Genomic DNA, 24,542 nt, shown 5'->3' with positions numbered 1-24,542 from the left:
CCCGATCCACTGTTTGGAAACAAGTGCATTACACAATATAAACACACCGTCCATGAGCACAACCGCGAGTGGAAGCAAAATGCGAGTGAGACGAGACAGCCAATGATGTACCTCTGTTTCTCTACTCTAACCATTCAAACCAATCAGGCAGCGAGTTCTGCGTTGAGAACTGCGCTGTGATTGGACCGTTTTCCAGGTTCCCCCGACGGGCCAATGGCGGGGGTGTTGGATTTTTCCAGAGCCCTAGAATGGAGAGTTGCGTCACTCCCGTTCACTTCATGGGGCCAGGTCTTCTACGCACACATCTATTGGCGTATAGTGACAAACGGCGAACCGGAAGTTTACAAAATGCATTGAAGTCTATGAGGTGTAAAGTGACAATGAACCACGTGACCAGCGCTGTTTCTGACCCCGCGGTGACACCACTCTCTGATTATACTGCTCTGGATTTTTCTATTCACACTTCCACAAAGTCGTAGTAGGCGCAGACACAGACAGCGTGCCCGGCCGTGCCGTACAAAGAGGAATACATGGGGCTGCGGGAGCAGCGGCGGCTCCTCTAGATCAGATAAACCGCATGAGAAAGGAAAGAAAAAGTAAAGTTTTGGATGAATTGCTCGTGTGATTAATTGGCGTCTTTCCCACGGATGCGTGCGTTTGTTGGCCATTCTGCTGACTTTTGGAGAACGCGTGGCGGCTGTGCGGTGCGTCTTTCGGCGGAGGGAATATGAAAGAGATCGTTGTCTGGTGGTGCAGCAGCGAAACAAAGGGGTGTGCAGCTTTTATTGTCAAAGCGTATGGACCACAGCCCACCGCTACTGTTCACTATTATTGAAGCCTCTTTTGGATTTCTTGTGAAAGTAAGCAAACTGTTAATCATCCGTCTCTTACACACACAACTGCGTTGAACTTTTCGGATCTTTGCAATGCATCAAGTTAATATTTAGCTCTGTGCAAATACTATCTTCAGCAGGCATGCAACATCCTCTGAGATTCGCTTGTTAGAACATTAAAAGACATGGGCGAGTCGATGTTGTATGTATGAATCTGAGCAGTGGTGGAAAGTAACTACCTGTAAGTACATTTACTTAAGTACTGTAATTGAGTACAGTTTTGAGGTATTTGTACTTCATTTAAGTATTTCCATTTCCAATACTTTTACTCCACTACATCTCGGATCCAAATATTGTATTCTCCACTTCTTTATTTGCAAACTTTAGTTACTTTGTAGATGTTGAATACTTAATGGGACATTCTGCATAATGAGTACATTCTACTTTTGTACTTTTACTAAAGTTAATTCTGTTACTTGTAACTAGGCCTGGAACTTCGTCATTTTAGTTTGGTGTTGCCCATTTTTTGAGGGCAGGAAGGCCATCAAATAATGCTAGATTTTAGTTTTTAAGTAATTAATTTAATTAGGGTTAAGGGTGGATCTGATCCATTCTCAGCCCTGCACCAATCAAAGTTAATGGATTGGTTTAAATATGGGGATTAAGAATTCTGAATCTCAACAAAAGACACTGGTGTCTACATATTGACAAGAAAGAGACAGAGAGGGCACAAGCCAAACTGAGGGGCAACGACAGCCATGCTTGTAACAGAGTATTTCTACATAGCAGTATTGATACTTTTAGTGAGTACTTTTCCCACCACTGCTATTGAGAAGCCTACTTCAGCTGGCCACTAAAGGACCTCGTAGTTTAGGAGTCAACTGGTTGAAATGTTATCGTATCCCTGTTGATTGTGTAGTTTTAACATGTTATTTGTTGGCAAAGTTAATTTGGATTCCCCACTGTAGTTGTTGTTGTTGTGTGTGTGGCAGGTGAGGAGTCTGCAGGCTGCTGCGGGCTGAATGTGAACCTTCCAGGTGGCTCGGCTCCAGTCATGACCTCGGGGAATGGGAACAATGCACCCACGGTTACAGGCAGCACCCCGCAGAATGGCGAGAGCAAGCCGCCCCCCCAGGCCATAGTGAAACCCCACATCCTCACCCACCTCATCGGGGGATTCGTTATCCAAGAAGGCGCCGAGCCATTCCCTGTGAGTAGCTATACTGCAAGTACTTCTCTGACAAGAGTTACTTTTTGGCGTGTGTTGGGTATTATAGGCCTTTCAGGTAGCAAGGAATGTTATTACAAAAAAAGGAGAGTGATACTCATAGGTGGATATTATTGACACATGGCACTTTTTTGATGACCTGCTAAGATTGTTTTGTCTCTTTTGTCTACTCAAGAGCATCAGACAGCCTAACAGTGGTAGGCTGAGAGGCTAGATCAGGTATTTGATTTCGACATCAATCAGTACCATACATTTTGGCCGGGTGACTATATTTTTCTGTGAAATATTTAAAAAAAAAATGTTTTATGTATAAACAAGTGTTCTGCTATACATCCATGGACCACTAGAGGTAGCAGCACTCTAGTCTAAGCTTATATTCTGTGCAGAATTTTGAAGTGACATTTTCTTGAGTTTATGTTAAAAGTGGAATAGAGATAAGCAGAACCTGCTGCTATACTGTTTCTTGTGTCTTCCAGCAAGAGTTTCTCTCCCCCTGTCTCTTGATTACCCCCACCCCCCCTTCTCAAAGCGATGAATGAGTTACCACAACACTGGCCATTTAGACTAAGGCCATGGCTACACGGAGCTGGATATTTCTGAAGCTAGACATTATTTTGTGCTGTTGGGGCTTGCAGCCACATGAAGCTGGATATTTCGGCCGCAAAGCTGGATATTTTTTAAACCGGATAAATAAGTGGAGAGATTGAAAAATATCCGATTCACTGGATCCATGTAGACAGGGAACCCGGATATCTCTGAAGACTTTACTGTATGTGTGCTTGTTAGACCTAGATATCTTTGTCGTGTGGACCTAGATATTTGTGGATATCTGAAAAACGGGATATATGAAATATCCAGCTCCGTGTAGCCATGGCCTAAACCAGAGGCACCATTCTTTTTTACATTGCCAATGTCCACTACTGCATACTACTCTTATGATACTTATAGATAGAGACCCTATGAAATAAAGGCATAATTAAAGACATCTTGAATGGTAAAGCTAATAATTACTTGATGATGAATGGACAATGATTTAATCTGACGAGGGATCTCCATTAGCTGGTGCCATAGCACCGACCTAGTCTGCCTGTGGTCCACAAAAAGACATGTGCAGGTAAAAAACATAAATAGCAAATACAGAAATATAAGTCGGGACACACAAATTATAAACCAACTAAAATAAAGCGACAAAATGACGAAAACACAGATCACATTAAGTAAGTCGAATTGAGATTAAGTTGCTTTAACCCATTTAGAACGGGTACACATTTTGTGTTTCATTATTTTATGCTTTAACTATTGAAAAATAGCAGATATACAAGCTCACAGCGCGGCACCGAGTGCCGCGCTGCGAGCTTGTAGATCTGCTATTTTTGAAAAATCGTGAAAATTAGAATTTCTTTTTCTATAAGTGTCTTTTGAATCCTTCTAATTCTAGGCCTAAATGGGTTAATTGAAACAAAGACGTTTTCTGGTTTGTTTCTTTGGATTTGTGTCTTTAAAAGTCATAACCAGCTTTCCCTTCCATTTCACTGCACTCAGGTGGAACGTCCATCATTCTCCATTGAAAGCCTCAGGAAGCATAAGCATTATTCTGAGAGGCACAGTCACAACTCCGAGATGGAGGATATCTCATCCCAGGGTAAAGACCGTGGCTCATAGTGATTCTGAAAGAGGCTACGCCACTTTCTAATCTACATTTACCTTTTACAATTCATCCATCAATGTTCTTACACCTAGGGCTGTCACTCACGATGTGACATTTTACATGACGATTAATTGTCACTCAAATAATTGGCGATTAACGATTTAATTGTGTTTTTGTCGTTGACAATTACATTTCTGTTTGGCTTTTAGGCTTTGAAGTTGCACATGGCAGATATGACACATAACCTCAATATACAAAAAAATTACTGACATATTTGACAACTTTTCTTAAAAAAAATAACATTGATAGTGGAAATAGCCGATCTACAAGCTGAGCTTGTAGATCTGCTATTTCCACTATTTTTTACATTTTCTAAAAAATATATGAACATTTTTCAACATGGAAACGATTATGACGATTATGAAAAATAATCATGATTATTTAAAAAAAAAATCACGATTAGACGATTATTATGTAGTAATTGTGACAGCCCTACTTACACCTAAAATGTGTTTTGGTTTGGACTCTCCAGAGCTGAAGAAGCAGCAGGATGAGCCCATGCTGACCTGTGAACTGTGTGGGAGAGTGGACTTTGCCTACATCTTCAAAGGGTCCAAGAGGTTCTGCTCCAATCTCTGTGCTAAACGGTAAGGGAAGGCCAAGGGCTCAATTAGGAACAATTAATTTGTTGTTTCTGGTTATCATTTTAGTTTTCTTTGCCATTCGGTGTCCCTAAATTGGCACTATAGGACTGTGTTAAGCACTTTGGTGCAGGTGGTATTCAATCTGCTAGCCCTCTGCTCAGCAGTAGTGCCCCTAACCCCCCGGCTCCACCGAGCGCGTCGAGCGTCGCGTCAACGTCAACGCAGGGAACGCTCCCGTTTTAATCAATGAAGGGTGCTCCACTGCCGACGCCAACGTCCGCGTCGGACGCTCAAATTCGCCCCGGTTCATTTTTTGACGGCGTCCGACGCCGGCACGACGCCGTCATTTTGGTGGAGCCCTAGCCTAAGGGGGATATTCATCATTACCCGGAAGTTATCCAGCTGAGGCCTAGGTTGTCATGATGCAGCCTGCCTGGTCCGAGCTTTGATACAGAGGGAAACGATGAATGCTGGGTGATAATTTGTTATCATACACCCATTGATGTATTTATTATTAGTGATGGGACGATATGAACATTTCATGTCACGATTGTGTCCAAAGAAATTGCGATTTACGAAATTATCGCGATAATCAAAATATACCCAAAATCCATTATCCTGGGCCATCCATTATCCATTAACGCGTTGCGACACGTGAGCTTGTAGATCGGCTATTTTTGGCAAAGAAATTTGGTAAGGACTAAGGAGTGAAAAAAGACTGTATCAAGTACGTTATTTCCTGGTCCGTTTTAATTATAGAGGGTATAAATGGTACCGGATATGCAGCTCGGCAAATAAAAGATGAATTGATCCCAGTGCATAACGGAGGATAATTTCACGATACATTTAAATCTCGTTGTGAGTGTTTTTTATCACGATAAACGATAATAACGATTATCGTCCCATCCCTATTTATTATATACACCTTTAACTTCTCTGGCAAAGAAATGGTAGACTCACTGGGAATTCCCGACAGTGTGGGGAGGCTACATATACCCATGTTGGTATGCAGCTGTTCTGTGAGCCATCAAAGGTCGCTAGCAAGCTGTTTGAAAATAAAATGTAACCAGGATAAGCTCATACATCATACCGGGCCAATACAACCTGACACTGATTCAGCCCTAGCACATGGTGCAACGTGCAACAGTTTTTGCCAGGCGACAGTTGTAAATAAGAAGTTGTACTAAACTTGTTTTGCCTGGTTAAATAAAGGTACAAAACACTAATTGGTCTGCTACTGCCTTTTAAACCATAGGGCTGGTACTGCTTTTCCATCTGTCCTTTTACCACCACCCTCATTCAGAGCAAATAAAGGCTGTATATGTTATAAAACACTATCTACTTGAATTGCATTTAATGAAAACTGAAAGGCAATTTGGAAAATGTCTTAAAAGTAACACAGCACCCACTGACGAAACCAGGATTAATACAACTATTCTGTGCCCTTTTTCTGCAGTTACAATGTGGGATGCTCGAAGCGAGTTGGTCTCTTCTCAAACCGCAGAACTGCGATGGAGAACCTGAAGAAACAGAGAACACTGAACGGCACCCACAGAAACTCTACTAGTTTTGAGTCTAAAAAGAAGGTGAGGCAGCAATTGAGTGGTGTCAGGTTTGTTCATGCCAACATGATTCATTGTACAGTATTTGACCTCCACCCAGGTGTAATGGCCTAACAAAAGCCATACCACAGAACAAAATAGGCTAGCTTGAGTTTAAGTCTTGTCATTACATACATTTTTGTGTCTCATTTAAAGTGTGTGTTATCAGAGAGGTAATTGCAACAATGTCCAACCCCAAAACCAGGGTCTTAATTTATTGGCTCCAGGGAGACTACCTCCAACCCCAACAGATGAGCTAGTTATATTGTAATACCATTCTACTATAAAGATTGGTTAAAATTAAGTTTAATTCGGGGGTGCTGTTAGCCGAGTGGTTAAGGCATGTATCACATGTCTCTTGGGTAACATGTCATCATTAGGTCGAACACCCTTTGGTCCGACCACCAAAACCTAACCCTAACCCTAACCTCAGTAAAACTATGCCTAAACCTAACCCTAACCTCAGTAACCGTGACGCTAACCTGCCGACGCTGGTGAGTGATTATCTACCTGCCGACGCTATTTGACACAACGGGAGTTCGACCTATGGGGCAGTCCCCGTCTGGGTTCAATTCCGGAGCCCGGCAGCAGCCTTGCTGCATGTCACTCCCCTACTCTCTCACTGTTTAATGTCTATCTACTGTACTATCGAAAAAAAGAGAACTTTTTATTAATCAAAATAAGATTAACAATCTTTTCTGGTATTATTTTTGCAAAGCAAAACCTGTGCTAATTTGGAATAATCTGCCCCATCAGGTTCCTCCTAGCCACCAGAAACCTGTTGTCGGTGCCGTGACCGCTGGCCATTTGGCTCTCCCTGCGCAGGGTGAATCGAGCCAGTGTTCGGACATGCCCAACTACGAGAGCCCGCTGTCACCTTTGTCGGCGGCAGCGGCTTCCGCTGCCCAGCGCGTGCACCAGGGTAGAGGGCCTGAGCACTCTGAGCTGCCCCTGCTGTCCCACAGCTTCCTGGCTTGTGACCCCGCTCAGTGGAACGTAGAGGATGTTTATGAGTTCATCTGCTCTTTGCCAGGTGGGCATCACTTCAAGCTAAAAACGCCTTTCTGAATTTTGTAGCACTGTTTTTTTTGTTGAGTTTGTAGAGTGGCTAGTTGCGATATTTGTCATTTGTCTACGTATATAGGCTTAAGTGGTTGAACGAATAAAGGACAAAATGTGCATGCCCTGTTGTCAACTACACCCTTTGTTTTTATTTATTTATATTTTTTTAAATCCATCTCTGACATGACTCGCAGGTTGCCTAGAGATAGCTGAGGAGTTCCGCTCACAGGAGATAGATGGACAGGCCCTGCTGCTGCTGAAAGAAGACCACCTCATGGGGACCATGAACATCAAACTTGGCCCTGCTCTCAAGATCTTCGCCCAGATCAGCATGCTGAAAGATTCATAGCCACCCTGACCTTTCCTACACGTATGCGCACACACACACACGCGCACTCTCACTCTTTAAGGCAGCTCCTACAGTATCTGTCTGAATGTTCAGAAACTTTAGTAATGCCTCCTCTCATCTCGATGGTGTAGAGGGGTCAGTTAAGAGGCCATATTGAGTTTGACTTTTCTTCCAGACAGACATTATTCCTGTGGCCTATAATTGACAACAAGCTCTTCAACGTGCTTGACTGCTCTACACCGTTAATGACTTTTACTTGACATCAGGAAAACCATTGTTAGCTAGTGAAGATGTACAGGTTTCACAAGAATCCTGGTAGTTAGCCTGCTTTGGTATAAGCGTTCCAATAGATAATATATTTTTCTCTATTAAGTACTGGGTCTTGTCTGCACTGAGATGCTCGAGATCAGTTCATTCCCTAGTGCCGTTATCGCTGAGGACCAATGCAGCTTTTCTGGACGGCTGTGTAGTTTTCATATCACTGTGTTTTCTTCTTGTGCTTTTACAACTGTGCCCTGATAGTGATGGTCAGATGTTTGAACGTTAATCAAAAATGTTATTACTCTTTTTTTTTTTTATTGTACTTTTGTTTAAGAAGCGACTTTAAACAGAATGCATTCATAGAATGTTTTTCTCATTGTTAGAGGACATAAATACGAACAGAATAAACATTCACATAACCTATAAAAGAGGCAGTGTTCAGACAAAGTTACGTTTCGTGAATGTTTGTAAAGTTTGTTGTTCCAAAGCTCTGCCTAGGTGCGATACTGTAGCGGATATCATTACATACCTCAGCCATTTGTATAGCAGAACAAGCTGTTCTAATTCCACTGCTGAAAAACACTGTAATTTTTATGGAATTGTTAATAATTTACACACAATCCCAGAACATGCATATCCTGTAGAGTTTCTTTATATTCAGCAGTCAATATTTGAATCAGCACTTGATTTTATCCTGAAAGACCTCAACGCTATCAAATGTAATGCTACCAATACCGCATACTACTGTTTTAAACATTGTTTTAAAAATGTTTTAATCTTGTTTCTTTTTCTTTTTTTTCCTTTTTTTAACGTTTAAGTGGCCATTTTGTTACTTTAAATGATATTAATAATTACCAAATGCCTCCAGATTGTACTATAACCCAAAAGCCAAAACAAAGATGCATCGTGGCAATTTTAATGAAATTGTGATTTCTTTGTGGATGTATCACATGTGCCTTCTCATAAAGAGAATCACCATGGCAGAGCGTTACCTATAGTATGTTCAGTGGTACATTTGTATCGTGTTAGTGGTAATGTTTATGGAATTGTTTTGCAGGATACCTTTTGTACTAAAATAAATCCTTAAAGTGATTGTACACATTCTCTATAAACTATTTGTATTTTGCATACTATACGATTGTTGGTAACACTTCAATCCTGTAGCAGTGTTGAAACAGCAAGCCAACAGTCTCCAAAAATTCTTTCAGATTAATCAGTTAAATTGGTAACCCATTTAGGCCTAACCTATAGTTAGGCCTATATCAGAAATTAGCCTACAAAAACAAATATGTTGCTACATACTGTACATGTACTGTAAGCCCCTCCCATACACTAAAATGTGTTCCTGGCCTGAACAGAATCACCATGGAAAGCCTTTTGAAATAATCTTTTTCGAGGTCTAACGTATTTAGGATTTTGTCTCTTTGCCAGACACATCAGAGACCACAGACCAGGGCAAACTCACTGACAAAATACAAGAGGTGGACAAAATAATGAACACCACAGGAAACGACTAACAACTTAAATGGTGCATTTACAGTACAGTATATACTGTAGCAGCTTTATCCAAAGCGCTTTACAATGTGCATTACATGCACCCATTAACACAAACATTCACAGCAGAGGAAACAAGAATTGGAAGGTCAGCTCATTGGGAGCAGTTAGGAGTTCAGTGTCAAGAACAAAGTTATGATTTTGTGCAAAATTTTGGGACTACATCAAAACAGATGAAGCCTCATGCTTACCTGCAGTCCTTGGTGCGGCCCGGACCCTGGATTGGGAAACACTGCCTTACATTGACCAGTGAGTGCCATTGGTAAGGAGACACTAAATGCAGGCATGTTCTGACATTGTAGTTTTTATTCTGTCAAAAAGACACGCTGGAGCAATATCTTGGCAACCTTATGACTATTTGTTTAATGGCTAATGAAAATGTAGGATACTCGTATAAACGGTAACCTTGATGCCAGGTGATTTTATATATAGATATGAAACGAAAGGCTTTTGCACACCTACAGCGACAGGTGCTGTCGAGGAGAGACCAAACAATGGTCGGTGAACTGAAAAGGCAAAAACTCCACGCACACGGTCTTCAAATGCAAAAAGGGGAATTTAATAAAGAGATGTGACGTTTCGGTATTTAAACCTTCATCAGGCAAACTTTTGTACAGAGTGTGAGAGACCTGTGGTGGACCAATCAGGACGCACCAACATTATGACATCACATTTTTAAGGTCTCAAAAGGGAACATATAGAATATATAGATATATCCAGTTTGTCCTATTTGAAAAATTATCGTGTGCAAATTTGTACAATTTTCCATTTTGTGGAGTGTGCATTGTATCTTTAGTACAAGTTATTTATACACAGTATTATGGCAGCAATAAACAGCAGATACAAAGTAAAATAAAATAAAAAGCTTTGACCATAGGCTCACAGGTTTCAACTTTGAGTAGTCAACTAGACTATCAGAGTAATCAATCAATCAAACTGTATTAAGGACACTTGGTCCATACCAAAACTATATAAAAAAACAACATACAAATACAAAGGCGGACATAGTCCACAGAAAATCATAAATTCATATACAGGCGTACACACCAATGGTTCCACAGTTTAGAGTGACATACTGCAGCTTAGAGTCTGTGAATAAAAATGCAAAGTAAAATCCTAACATTTTGTAAAGTAAAAAAGAAATCCTAATACAATTGAATAGCCATTAGGCAAATCCTCAATAGTAAATCAGATCCACAGACTAGTGCAGGATTCCTCTTCAGCAACCAGTGCAGGCAACAAATTCACAGATCTCGCATGAGTCTGCATTGACAGCCACAGATGCTGAAACAAACACACACAAAGTGCATTTTAGTCACATCGTTGGTTGACATAATTATGGATCTCTCAACCTCAGATACTTTATTAGTAGACTTTAACCACTTTGTTTAAGTAATACAAAGGGGGTTTCTAAACTTTATTCTAACCAGTGTGCTATAAGCCCTATTCACGCCCTCCCGCCCACTCAGTAAATTTCTCAGCAACTTCATTGTGCTGACGTCCGCTTTGAAGGGGAAACCCTGCTATTTTAACACAGAAATCGCTGGACTTAAAGCCAACAAATCATTATTTTGAACGGTAAAGTAAATTATAATGCTTTGTGCCTTTATACTATCTTGTGTTCTTGACCATGCTAGCCGTATTTCTGTGTTAACTCTATGGGCTTTTAGAAGGGTTTCCCCTTCAAAGCGTGATGTCAGCACCAGGAAGTTGCTGAGTGGGCGGGGCATGAATAGGGTCTATTCTAACATTCTACAAGCTCACAACCCATTACAATGTGACACGTGGTGCACTTGTAGATCTGATCTGTTTTCAGATAATTGTAAAAATGTTTGAAATAATTTGAAACTAAGTAAAGTAAATACATACCTAGTCTGGCCAGGGACAACCCTGCATCTTTATTCTGGCAAAGAGGTAGGAAGTCTTTTGGCAGAGCAGGGTTAGCACATACATCCAGCACGAGGTTCTGCTTTACTGCCCTACTTGTCAACAGAGTGCCAAGTTCCTTCACAGACTCCAGAGAAAATTTGTACTCTCCCTCCTATGAAGAAATTAGACACTTGTTAGCTGAAATGCAGTATCCTAATACAATTAGTAATTCAAATAGTAAACATAAAGCAATGGGTGCTTATTGAAAAATTTAAAAATCATTGAGAAATAGAGTTAAAAAAAAGAAGAAATAATATAGTTGTATTTCGGTGGTGATTGCATTAAAATACATTAATTAAGACTACATGATGTGTAAATGTCAGTAGGGCTGGACAATATAGCGATATTATATTGATATTGTGATATGAGACCAGATACCTTCTGGAATATCAGACATCGTAAAATGAAAAATGGCTAAAAATAGTCAATCTGCAAGCTTGTAGATCTGCAAAATTGTAAAAATCTAAAAATTATCTATACGTATGAAAAACGTAATGTAAAAATACCAGATCTACAAGGCAAGCTCGCAAAGTGACACTATCATATGAGGAGTATAAAATAAACATTAAGTGGTAAAAAGTTCTTTAGAGCGCTCTTACCGTGACTGTTACAGCACTTGAAACTTGACACAAAGCAACAAGTAACAGTGAAAGTGTGATGGTAGCCTTCATGTTGTCCTTTGGCAGATGACAGACTTCTTCCTTTCTCTTGTAGCTACTAGGTGTCTCTCTTGGTTGTGGTTTGTTCAAAGCACTCCTCCTGAGTATTTATAAAGCGTCAGCAGATTTTTGTCAGGCATTAGGGACAGTTAATAATTAACTACGGGTCATTTTTCATGCCATAAAAGCACTGCTATCGGGTTGTGGAGAAGGAAGTGAAATGAGGGATATTGATTGTTTTTTATTAACATGGCTCTGACACAATGTACTAACTAGGCTAAAACAACAAGTTGTCAAAAAGTTAATAGTATATGACTAATAGCCTAATATTCATTCCTACAGTATGTGGTTCCAACATGCGGTTCTCTACTGAGACTCAGGTTTGACATTTACCAAGTCTCTGTCTATTCTACTTTTGTTACCTCCTTCACCTTCTCTTTGCATAGTCATTTCTGTCCTCTCTCTGATATCAACATGACAACATCCACTAGTTGAAGGACAATACATATAGTTGCAATAGTTCCAAAAGTAACGAATGTCATTAGTAACAGTAATCCTGGTCTCTCTAATGCCTCCACCCTGATGGAGGGGAAAGGAACTGGTTGGAATAACGTGTTCCTTCCACACGCTACGTCCGACCGGGGAAGTTCCCCCTTGTCAGGTGATAAGAAGCGGCATGCTCACTCCTCATGCACTGAAGGAAGCATGAGCTCAGTTCGGGGCTCTCACCAGGTTGGCAGAGGGAGAGCAGTTCTTAGGCAATTGGCACTGGGTGAAAAATGGGTTCCAAAATTGTCATTGTGCTACAACCATGTGTTGAAATTACATATCTTTAAAGTCCCCCTCCTTTATTAATTATATTTTCTACAATTAACTCCTCTTTTTTGTTATATGTGCATATTTTAAGCCCTATATACTTTTGACATATAGTTAAAATAGCTGATCTAGCTTGTAGATCTGCTATTACCGGTAATGTTAAAGGTATATTCAGTGATTGTATTTCATTCAAATAAAAATATAATTGGTACATTTTCCATTCATTCTCCTCACTAGAATGTGTGCTGACCATATAAGGACTTCCACTATGGCCCGTGTTATGAGCATAGCTAGATTCGGTTTTCATAGGTGGCCAGCCAGTCCTCGATCAAACAGAGTAGAGTATGGCCATAGTTATGTTATGATGTTTAGTTATGATGATCAAAATAAAATGTTTGAGAACCACAGTCGCTCTGAATTAAGAAAGTCTGCTAAATGCCTAGATAAACTACTGAACTCATAAAATGCCACAGTCTCGTAGTAAATCAGTATCCTGAAGCTGGAGACGTAGGCCTACCGATATTCAGTGATTGGGTCTAATGATCAAAACGAGAACATTATAATAGTGTAAAAAATCTCTAAAAAACTATACATTTCCACGCTGTAAGGCCAGTAATGGACAAGATGACCCCCGGCCACTTTCATTATCACTGAATACACCTTTAATAAATAAATAAATACATATTTTAAAATGTTCAGAAAATACAGATGCTAGGATTAATGGCCGAGTTTCCCAAAGCGATTTTAGCCCATCGTAGCTCACGCATGGTCGTAGAGACCAAGCCCCGACCGTCATGTTCCCGTGTTTAAATGGGTTGGTGTAGTTGTAGGGGGCTAAATAAGTCGCTCTGCCCAAACCCATATAAACACGGGAACATGGCGATCGGGGCTTGGTCTCTACGACCATTTGTGACCTCCGATGGGCTTACGATGACTAAAATCGCTTTGGGAAACCCGGCCATTGTGGTTAAAGAAGTGAAATGTAGGTCATTAAATGGTGCAAGACGCAGGCCTTGTGCAAGGCATCGTTACTTCACTCTTCAAGTAGACCCAATGTCAGAGCTCTTTGATCGATGAATCATCAATAATGCAAGATGAATGTGTCTTTGCACAACCTTAAGTCTAGGTAAATCTACGCCGGAAGAGTGAACGGTTTGTTTGCAATGTTTGCTCTCAACATTTCTTATTGTCAGCACTCAAGTTAAGCAAGGAGTGTTGACCCATTTTCAACTCTCCCATGATGACTACATTCTTTATTCTTATATATTGCTCATTAATACCTTTGTTTCTCCTGTCAAATATTTACTTTAACAGACAACATATTTTGGCCACATGATGACATGTGTCAGCATGGAATCCGGATACACATTACAGAATACATATTTTCATTGAATTCTGTTGTGAAAATGGGAAAATCCAGGCGACCTGTTTTGAAGACATAATTAAATTAGGGTGTCCCACTGCCAAACAAATACTGCTCAGCTAAAGGGGACCTTGTGGGGGCGGCAGTGGCTCAGGGGTAGAGCGGCCACTTGGGAACCGGAAAGTTCCTAGATCGATTCTGGGCTCCCCAGAGTTACTTTCAAAGTGAGCTTGAGCAAGATGCTCAACCCCTGATTGCTCCCGATGAGTAGGTTGGTGTCTTGCATGGTTTCCTTCGCCATCCTATATAGTCCCTATATAAATGCACCATTTACATTTACCATTTGTCCCTGCCCAGGAACAAATTGATTCTGGGCTACATTTAAGGCTATTCTGTTATACTTACACTGGAAAGAGTTTAATCCACACCAAATTATACCTCTATTTGGGTCAATTCTTACACGGTCAGAGTTAAATAAAATTCCCCCCCTCCTTTACACCTGTAAACCTGTGATGTGACAATAATGTTGATTCTGAATTAACAGTAGCTGTAAACGAAATAATTCATGCCATATTTATCATTAGAAATTTCTATTTGAGTGGATACCAGACAAAAGTCCTAATATTGTCAATAACGTGAAAACGTGGGCCTGGAAACACATGTTTTAACTAAGATGTAGCTATAATGTGAATTAAAGTACAAAGTAAACATATAGATTTCAAGTATGAGCTTTATATTCACCATTATTACATTATCTTGTGTCATACAGGCTCACAACACCAATGGTTTCTTCTTCAGTACTTAGGCTAAGCAGTGCATCGTCACTGGTTTATTTCAGTGTCGGGGACATAAATAGATGGATTAGCACTTGACATTTCACCTGCAGAGCTTAAACAATCGCACATGGATTCTTTTCTCTTGCAAGGACGCATTTTAGGCACTTAAAGGTTCACAATGTCTACCCATCCACTTCTACTTGGTAAACATATTCATATAACACACAAAGGTTGTGTTTGGGTTTTGCTGAAGACTAACAAGCGCTTAGACTAAATTAAATGATAAAAAGCATATTATGATCAGGAAGTAAAATTATATACTGATGGAATGAGTCCATATAAATGCATTAGCCTCAGCACACAAATAACATCCTGATATAACAATGTATAAAAACAACATTCACAACATCACTTTCCATTCATAAGCCACATTCAAATATAGGCATTTGTAAGGGCGGTCCAGTGTCACTCATTTGTTGAAAGTCTGGCATGTCAGTCCTACATTTGCTCAACGGAAACATTAGTAGCCTCATTGAGGAAAAATTGGTCTGCGAGGTATTCGGTTCACCCGGTAAGTGTTGAGTCCCGGAGAGTCAAACCCAGGTGACAAGCCTTTCTTGGTGAATGGGTAGAAGTTGAAGAGTTGTCTGTCCTGTGCCTCCAGAGACACTGAGGCGCTGTTAACCTTCAGTTTGCAGGGGTACTGGCTCTCAAACACAACCCTGAACACTCTCTCTTGGAGGAAGTCCAGCCGGATGGTCCGGTATTTGGCCGGCACGGCACTGTCCACCTGCGGGCCAAACTGCTGCATGACCAGCACCCCATCTGAATCCACCTTGATTTCGTAGAATGTCATGTTCCTGTAAGTGAAAAAACCCATGTATGGAGTTGGGTTGGGCGGTGGCCTGAGTGTACGGCGAGCTTCCCTATAAGCAGCCTCCACGGCAGGGATGATGTGGCTGTAGGCCTTGCTCACCAGGTCCTGGTCCTTCGGCCGCACCCCGGCCATCAGGACCACCAGGCCCAGCTTGAGTCTCGGGACCAGGGAGAGGGTGGCGGCGTAGCCGTCCAGATCCCCGTCCTTCCTCACAACGTCGTAGCCTAGCTGCTCATTGATCTCCCAGGGTGTGCCAGTGGCATTGGCAAAGTAGCCACTGTGACAGCGGAACATGGGGGTCAACATAGTCTTGAGGGACTCCTTCTGGAGCAGGGGTTGGCTGTAGGCCCCCAGAAGAGCCATAGCCAGTTTGGCCATGTCGACAGCTGTGGAGTACATCTGCCCCGCAGGCCGGTACCAACCCAGGTTGTAGAGGGGAGCTGGTTCTCCACTGCTGTACACCCCCATGGCCATCTTGCGCTGAACGTCTGGTGTGATGTCAAAACCAGTGTCCTCCATTTCCAGACGCCCCAAAATGTTCTCCGCCACCCAGCTCTCATAGTCAATGCCAGTCACCGTGGGGGCTAAGACGTTGGCCAACAAGGAAAAGGCCACATTGCTGTAGTGACATCTGAGGGAGGAGAATAAGAATCATTATCACATACTGTACCCAAACTTTATTTGTGCGAGTGAGGGGGTGATAAAAGGACTGAGAGGGTGAGAAACCTGTGCTGATTAGTCAGCTGACCAAACATCACAAACACACTGTCACCGCAAGTGCCTGCTTCTGAAGGAGCTTGCGTCAATCATGGATGAACTCTGGTTACACATGTCTGGTGGTTCATATTGCCACCTTGACCACAATTATAAACATTTGATCACATAGACCAGAGTATACTCTGGGACAAAATATCATAGGTGGGGTGGGCATACATGGCAATAAACTGAACTGCCTTAATGCTTTGTATGAACATGTGAAGTGTTTGTGTTAATGGCTGTATTATAGATTGGTTCCCACCAGTCAACATTCTCTCTATGTACATACATTGCCTGCACTAGTCTGTTCAAGAAATGATTTATAGCATTTTAACGTTGCCGTGTCAAAGACGGAACAGAAATTATTTCAGTTAATAAATAAACCAGAGGCTAATAAACAGTTCATAATCAGGTACACTATCACCTCTGCTGATATATGTTTCTGTACCCTATGTAAAAGTAGTATGACTGAATCATAAACCCATGTATTTGCTCACTTTGTGTGAACTCAATGCTAACATTAGTTCAAAACTGCTACTTCAACTCTCAAACCTCATGTTGCACTTGTTGTATATTAATAATGACCGTGGTGATGTTGATAAATTGTGTCATTGTGGTCAACACTGCACTAATGAACGTGCCACTGCCAGAAGATTTACAATGTAACGCACATGGGTGTCGCACCAAATTCTGGGCCCTGGTTACAAGGATTCACTGCAGGCCCCCACACAATTATTTTGCACTTTAACTATTTTTCAATAGCTGATTGATTGATTGATTATTTTATTAGACAAAAATGGAGAACAGTACAAGTATAGTCAATACAATTGAAATGTAATACAGTACGCTGTACGATTGTGTAACAAGCTGTAGCTGTTAAACTGTATGATTGTTAACAATGTGACCTTTTGCAGTATTGCAGGAATGTTTTATTCATATCTAAAGCACTTCACACTGCATGATCTGTGGTTTGAGGAGTGACTAAAAATGTATCCATCTTTATCTATAAATCTTAACCTAAATGTTACATTTTCGCAATGATACATTTTGACCTAAATGTTACATTTTCCCATGTCATTATTGACCAATTATAAGGTGTTTGACTGTATGCAACGATTATTTATATTAAAATTAAGTAAGATAGTGGTAACATAAAGTAAACCACTTTCAACCCAACGTTCCTATTTTGGACAAAACATTTCAAAGATAAAAGAAAACCCCTCAGAAAATCTACAAGCTTAGAACTCATTGTGATGTGTCATGTTGTCAGCTTGTATATCTGCAATTTTCAACCATCAGTAACGTCGGTAAATGCCCAATAATGCATTCTTATCTTGACTTTTTGAAAATAGTAAAAATAGCCAATCTATTTTCACTATTTTCAAAATTTGTGTAAAGTATGACAGTATTTTAAAAATGACGAGTCTTACTTGGTGCCTGGATCTGCAACGAGGACATCATCCTGTAACAAGTTCAGGGCTTCCTCTGTGTCTCCGTCCCAAAGGAGACTGGTGCCCCGTAGTCTTCTGGGTAACCCTGAGGAAAACATTACACTTTATTAGTAAAACTATAGCAAACTGACCTCATCCTGTGTGAGCATGTCTTCATTAAAAATGAATACGATATGTGGGCAATAAAAAAACATCCGTTCTTATGCAGTCTACAATGGACATGTCAGAGGTGTCCTGGCCACACAAACTCAATTTGGACACTTTGATTACATAATCATAAAATAAGAAATAAAGGCCTGCTTTGTAGATATTTGGCCTGGACACAGCTGCTGATTCCCTCAACAAGGAATTCTGGATATGAAACCATCAGAGGCATTCTTTGATATTTATTAACTTTACTATCTGCTGTTATGAGCTTTATCCTTAACAGTGTAGTGCTAAAGACCTCTGCCTCCAGGACCACTTCCTTAGCAGGCAGATACTGAATAGCACCATGAACTGTAAAAAGAATACTACTCCACTGTCATTGGCTCTGATTTCTACACTTGTCAAAGAGGGTAAAAGCCCTGCTAACACCCCCTACAGGTAACCTCTTGGTTTTCTGGTGTTCTGCATGGTGGAACCTACAGTAGAGGCTGTGCCTATTTATTTTACCAGGTAGTCACTTCAGATCAGTGATCTCTTTTTCAAGTAAGAGTAAGGCCTCTCCAAAATGTCAGCTGTTAAAAAACACATAATATGCAAGACACAGAAAAACTATAACGGCAAAATGATTGGGATTGGGGATTGAATGAAGGTTATTCTCCCAAACATCATACAACTATTCTCCCTCTCCACAGAAGCACAGCCACACAAGCTTCTCTTGCTCAGCATCAGGTTTGGACTTAGTCCATAAAATCCTCCCTGCCTCTCTCCCTTCAGAACACTGCTAGACTCCCAATCAGTTCTTGTGGGCGATACCATTTGTGATAGCAATTAGATTTATAGCAAATGTACTACACCTAGTGAAAGTTTTTTTTTTATTCTATCACGACTGATTTTTATTATATTGTGATTATTTCTTATTTTCTGTATGCCGTTATTTAAAGGATAAGACTAAATGATTTAAAAACCACACCAATGTCTGGAAACCTTCCCATCACCTCTGGAAGTCTACATAAGAATCGTGTCTACTTGCTGACATAATCGGCTGAGTGGTTCCCTTCCCTATATTGGTCCTACTGGCTTAGTGATTCCCTTTCCTGATCAGACATTAAGCTGAACCTGTGACCAGGCATGTGCATACATAGACATCAAAGGGGGCTTGAGCCCCTGCCCTTTTAACCATCTGTAAAAAGTGCCCTCTCCAGACCATGAATGCAGTTTTTACTATGGTAAAAGAAATGCAAATGCCCCCTTTCCATAACACACCTGAAGGCAGCATTCAAGGGAATTGCCTTGTATACAAACTCTCCTGAACCTGAATGCAACATCTTATGTTGAAATAATTGCCCTCTCTATGTAGAAATCTATGCCTCCAGTATTGACTTAATTATGCTTAGTTCAGGGTGGTATCAAGACCCGGAAATAGCCGATCTCCCAGCTCACAACGCGTCGCGCTCTTTTAGAAATGTTTGCCCCTGCCTCTCTAACATTCTCTGCACGTCCCTGCCTGTGACGTTGACTCCGAGGGTGTCCCCGCAGCAACATCCTGAGCGTTAATCTAAGAGGACTCTTCCGGCTCCATTTTTAAACTCTCTGAGTTAAATTAGTATTCAGGATGTCCTTAAAATGGCCATGCTCGTGCAGTTCTCCTGACCAATACAAGGTTTAATCCCGCCATTCCAGTCTGGGAGACAAACAGGCCAGAGGGATGATTAGCTTTATCTTTAGCCACAAGCCCTTTACTAATTATAGCTTATCTCTCTATTCATGTAAGCCGGGGTCAAGTAAAATGCTGTACAGGGAGATGAGAGGAGACACGCATCAATAGCTGTTTTTTTACCCCATTCACCTCGTCCGCAATCACAATGATAATAATTTGTTGGTATATGAAGTTGTACGGAAGAAGCACTCAGTGATATGGAATTCCCAGGTCTCCCATATGGATTTCCATTTGATACATCTTTTATCCCACATTTTGTAACCCATTATTTCACCTAGTGCCAATTGCCTAAACTGTAATCCTGGGCTCTGCTCTCCCTCTGCCGTGTCTGGGGAGACAACGGACTGACCTCATGCTTCCTTCTATGCATGAGTAGTCCAAGTTGCTTCTTTTCACCTGACAGTGACAGGGAGGATTTCCCCGGTTTGGACGTAGTGCGTGGAAGGAACGCCCCGGCTGGCCAGGGGGAGGAATTATAGAGACCAGGATTACTCCATGTGTTGGACTGTCTGTGACATTTAAAAAAAACATGTTTGGTATAATTACCAGAGAGCTGACTGGCCATGCGGCGTAGGGTGAGTGATGGGAAGCGGGCTCCAAGGGCCCTGGCAGAGATGGGTTCTGACTCCTGGCTTCTCCCCAGTGGGTTCTTTATGGTAAAGTCCTCTGCATATTTCTCGAATGGGTCATCCAAGGACTGCACCTTTCCTTCCTCCCACAGTTTGTACAGCATCAGGGTTGGAAAGAGTTTGGAGATGCTAGCAATCCTGCAGTTGGAGAGGATACAAATATGTGTCCTTGGGCAACATCAAATATAAAATAGCTTTTGTTCTGAAAGGAGGCATGTTGAAAAAGAATCTACACACTCCCACAAAGTGATGTTGAACTTGCTGTAACTTTTGAACGTTTTGATCTGTAAGGTATCATTAATTAGTTGCTTGTTAGCACGAATATGACAAATGTATTCAATCTGCATTAGTCATTATAAATTAATTAAGGGTTTCTGAAACCCAATAACCAATAAGCATTAATTAAGGGCTTATTGAGACTAACCTCCTAATAGCTTACAGTAATATTCTTTAGCTAATTCTAACAAGCAATTCATTAATGGTTAATATGTTAAAAAGTAAAAAGAAAACACTCTGATTTGACTATTTATCTATTTTATAGCTTCATCTCTTTACATCAGGACAAACTCCTCTTTGCCATAATGAAAATGTTCCGTGTTTGTGTACTCATTTTAATTAGATACTGATTTCACAGCATGCAACAGCTCTACTGCCCCGCCGGAAATGTGAGGCTTCAATTTAGTAAGTGCTTCAGTCTGTGTGAATGTGGTGGTCATATGATCTACTATATGTAACTGTGCTAAACGACCAAGGCTTTGGTATAGATGACTACAGTAATCCTAAGCTCAGCCCTAAAGCCTCTTGTAAATAACATATCTGAACGTAAGAATCATAAGCGGCCCAGCGACATTTGCCTCCGATGGAGACAGGATGTGTGGTACTATATTTGATTGTTTGAGAAGTGGGTTAACTAATACAAGGCTGTGGTTAAACTGGGGATCTCCACAGTAGCTGAGATTGTGTGTATATGTGTTTAACTGTTGTTTAAGGATAAGATGGATGGATGGTTGGTACTGGGTAGGTAGGTAGATGTACAGTATGTATGTATGTATGTATGTAGGTATGTAGGTATGTATGTAGGTAGGTAGGTAGGTATGTATGTATGTATGTAGGTAGGTAGGTAGGTAGGTAGGTAGGTAGGTAGGTAGGTAGGTAGGTAGGTAGGTAGGTAGGTAGGTAGGTAGGTAGGTAGGTAGGTAGATAGATACAGTAGATCTTCTTCACAGCTCACCTGTACACAGTGTATTCATTGGGTGGAGGTGAAGAGGGGTCACTTCCATTCCTCTTGCCAAAATGTCCATTCCACAGAACGGAGTCATTCAAAACCACAATGGCAGATATTGCTGGTAGATTGCTTTTGTCAATGCTTGTCCTCAAGAGGGCATCTACCTGTTGTTGTGGAATATAAATGGGAAAAAAAAGTATTATTTGAAATTGTTGCTTTGAATGCTTTGGAAAGGTACCAACATATTATAATCATAATAAAAAGAACGTGGTGTATAAAAAAAAGAATGTTTTAGACAATCTTGGAATAATTAAGAAAAAGAATGTACACAACTAGTGTTCTCTTTTGGGGGTAATTGGTACAAAATCATTTCAGATGGGGCCAGGAGTCCTCAGCCAAATCATATATGTATATATATTCTTTCTATATATTTTTTCTTTTCAAGGAAACACTTTTCTGTGTACCTGTTGTAAGGCCTCCTGCAGCACAGTGATGGGATGCTGAAGTCGCACAGGCTCAGGGAAGCGAGGGCACATTGGTTCCTGTTTCACCTCCTCTGTTACGGTCACTTCTGCAGGCAGATGGAAACAGCAAGTTATTGACAGGGTATCGTACATGCAGGGGAGGACAGATAATAACGAAATGATAATTTACTTATTACTGTATCTAAGTACTATTTTCAAAGTTTACCTTTATTTAGTTTACCTTTATTTCCCCATTATTTCCCCCTTGGGATAATAAAGGTATCTATCTAAAGTATTTGTGACTTACCCCAAGTATTTCCATTTCTTGATACTTTGATACTACATCTCAGAGGCAAATGTCATGCTTTTACCACACAACAATTATTTGACAGCTTTAGTGCCTCGTTACTTTGCAGATTTAGATTATTAGTAATGAATTAATTGTAATCAATAATAAATCAAATGGTTAATTATTTGGTTAAAATAAGTGTGAAATTGCACTCTATAGCATGTTCAGTAACAGGAGTCTCCATGTCTCTCCAGCTCTTTATTAAACAGAAAATGCATTTTCAGGTCAGGACACCAATTGTATCCAATCAGGATAGAGAACTCAAGTGAAATTGGAAGTGATGACAAAGAAAATGAGAAGACAAAATTGGAACTTGAACACCATATAAACAGGTACTCTCTCCTGATTGGCTGAAAGTTTGTCACCTACCTGAAAATCATTTTTTGTTTATCAAAGGGCTGAGAAGACAGGGACTACTCGCATACTGTGATGTATCTACTATTTACCTGTACTGTATAGGTAAATAGTATAGTATTGTTTTCATGACATAAACAAACAGCTCGTAACTATACTACTACCTCGCCGTACACTTGTTGATTGTTGCGACCGAAGGTTGCAGTTTACTATGAGAAACGTCACAGCTTGTCCGTGTCCGTCTGTCTGTCTGTCTGTCTGTCTGGACGTGTAGATGTGTACACATTTTTGCGATCTATGGGTTTGCCGCTCTGACATCATGCTCTGATGTCAGGGGAACCACTCTAACAGAATGGGTTTGCTGCTCTGACATCACGCTCTGGCTTCACTGTGATGTCACACTAACAGAATCTTTTATGCCCATATATGGAGTTCCCCGATGTCATCAATATTAATGATGCCCTGTTAGAAAGATCACTGAGATGCCAGGTGGAACAAATCCCTGTTTATTGACTGTTTATTGACGGTACAGCTTATTCATTTATTGTAATACCCAGAGCAGATACCTAGTGTCAGATATCTAGTTCCAGAATCTAGAGTATAGGTTCAGTATTTTATTTTATATTCAGCTTTGGTGTGGCACTTGACCTTTACTGTACCTATACTTCTCCTGAGGCCTGCGTTGCTGCTATGCAATGACCCCTGAATGTCCATAGTTTATCTTATCATGTCATATCTTTACAGACCAAAGGAAGACCCATGTGTTGGCAAAGCTATTGTCTGGGGTCAAAATACATGGTGGGCGTTCCTGAATAATACAACAAAGCGTATAGTCAAAAGACGCTTTGTTGTATCATTCAGGAACGCCCACTATTTTGACCCTACCCCACCCCCCGTCTCCCTTGCCAAGGTTTAAAGCCTGCTTTAAAGGGGACGGTAATCCTTACTGCGACAACGTCCAGCTTTGTGTAATCCCACTGCCGCCCCTGCAAACGAGCAATTACACTAAAGACGTTAAGGAAGCCCAATGTCCAAAAGTGGTTCTTGTCAGCTTCAAAAAGTAACTTCCAAAGCCCAGAAATAGTGTGTGTTGGGGGTATAGTTATGTGCCCCAGATTTGTTACTGGGACCCATAGTGTATGATTGTTGTTGTTTCAAAGGAACTCACACAGCAAAATCTTCATTTAACACAAACTAACATGTTTAGGTCTATTTTACACTCTTGAGTTAACTGATACTATGTGTGTGCTACTGTAGGTAAACATGGAGTGAAGGAGTGTCTTACCTATCACCATCTTTGGCATGCGATACTGCCATATGAAGCAGCCAGTCATCACCACAGAGATCAGAAAGAAGACCACCATTCCCAACTTGGTCCATTTGACCTTCATCTTCCCAGTTTGGATGGGAACGTTAAGGGTTGGTAAGGGCTGGTGGTAAGAAAGAAAACATAACATCAGTGATATTAGCAGGAGGCTATAGAACGAGTGGATCATATACAAATATTATCAAATGGTCTGTATCAATAAATAGTTTTCTTCATGGGTAGTCCTGCTTTCAAAACGGGTTCAAATGTGTTTTACAGATATGTGAGCTTTTTGTACACTCTTTAAATATCATGATTTACATTTCTCATTTACTTTCAAAATACATGCATACAGTATAGACTGCAAATTACAACATAACAAAAAGCTTTCTAAAACCTCTTGAAATACATTTTTCCAACAGAGATTATTTACCACTCAAACTGACTCACCTGAGAGGGGGGGAAAAGAAGAAAAATGCCTCACATCTTCATCAGCACATGTTCATAAGCAACGTCTGCAGAAGGCAGGTAGCCTATCCAGAAG

The 24,542-nt window shown here is 40.8% G+C and overlaps 2 protein-coding genes and 1 long non-coding RNA gene across 4 annotated transcripts; 1 reads left to right on the top strand and 2 right to left on the bottom strand.

Annotated features, from left to right (window-relative positions):
- Positions 1-542: 542 nt before the first annotated feature.
- On the top strand, positions 543-8,652 carry phc2a (polyhomeotic homolog 2a). Of its 2 annotated transcripts, none has more exons than XM_080733196.1 (7): positions 543-860; positions 1,826-2,043; positions 3,604-3,703; positions 4,242-4,356; positions 5,810-5,939; positions 6,711-6,987; positions 7,211-8,652. In XM_080733196.1, exons 2-7 carry the CDS (start codon positions 1,888-1,890, stop codon positions 7,363-7,365), a joined length of 933 nt encoding a protein of 310 aa, XP_080589322.1. In that variant the 5' UTR covers positions 543-860; positions 1,826-1,887; the 3' UTR covers positions 7,366-8,652. The 2 variants fall into 2 exon arrangements, with proteins under 2 accessions (XP_080589322.1, XP_080589323.1); XM_080733197.1 differs by lacking the exon at positions 543-860 and adding an exon at positions 2,237-2,280 and having other exon boundaries at positions 1,963-2,043.
- A 1,135-nt stretch (positions 8,653-9,787) lies between these two features.
- LOC308291237 lies at positions 9,788-11,839 on the bottom strand. Its single transcript, XR_013962322.1, has 3 exons — positions 11,709-11,839; positions 11,050-11,221; positions 9,788-10,464 (listed from the first exon to the last, which is right to left on the bottom strand). It is a non-coding gene; the product is annotated as an uncharacterized lncRNA (long non-coding RNA).
- A 3,413-nt stretch (positions 11,840-15,252) lies between these two features.
- lactbl1a (lactamase, beta-like 1a) lies at positions 15,253-24,083 on the bottom strand (the record flags this gene model as incomplete). The annotated part of the gene is made up of 6 exons (XM_080732791.1): positions 15,253-16,231; positions 17,787-17,892; positions 20,218-20,438; positions 21,532-21,689; positions 21,990-22,096; positions 23,978-24,083. 6 exons carry the CDS (start codon positions 24,081-24,083, stop codon positions 15,253-15,255), a joined length of 1,677 nt encoding a protein of 558 aa, XP_080588917.1.
- Between the last annotated feature and the right edge of the window lie 459 nt (positions 24,084-24,542).

This window comes from Nannobrachium achirus (assembly GCF_963921795.1).
Source record: "Nannobrachium achirus genome assembly, chromosome: 9".
Lineage (NCBI taxonomy): Eukaryota > Metazoa > Chordata > Actinopteri > Myctophiformes > Myctophidae > Nannobrachium > Nannobrachium achirus.
This window is presented reverse-complemented; position numbering and strand designations above follow the sequence as displayed.

Excerpts from the sequence above, each read along its gene's own strand:
- phc2a (XM_080733196.1), top strand. The coding sequence starts at position 1,888 with ATGACCTCGGGGAATGGGAACAATGCACCCACGGTTACAGGCAGCACC. Across the intron at positions 3,704-4,241 it reads GGAGGATATCTCATCCCAGG|AGCTGAAGAAGCAGCAGGAT; the intron begins GTAAAGACCGTG and ends TGGACTCTCCAG. Across the intron at positions 6,988-7,210 it reads GTTCATCTGCTCTTTGCCAG|GTTGCCTAGAGATAGCTGAG; the intron begins GTGGGCATCACT and ends CATGACTCGCAG.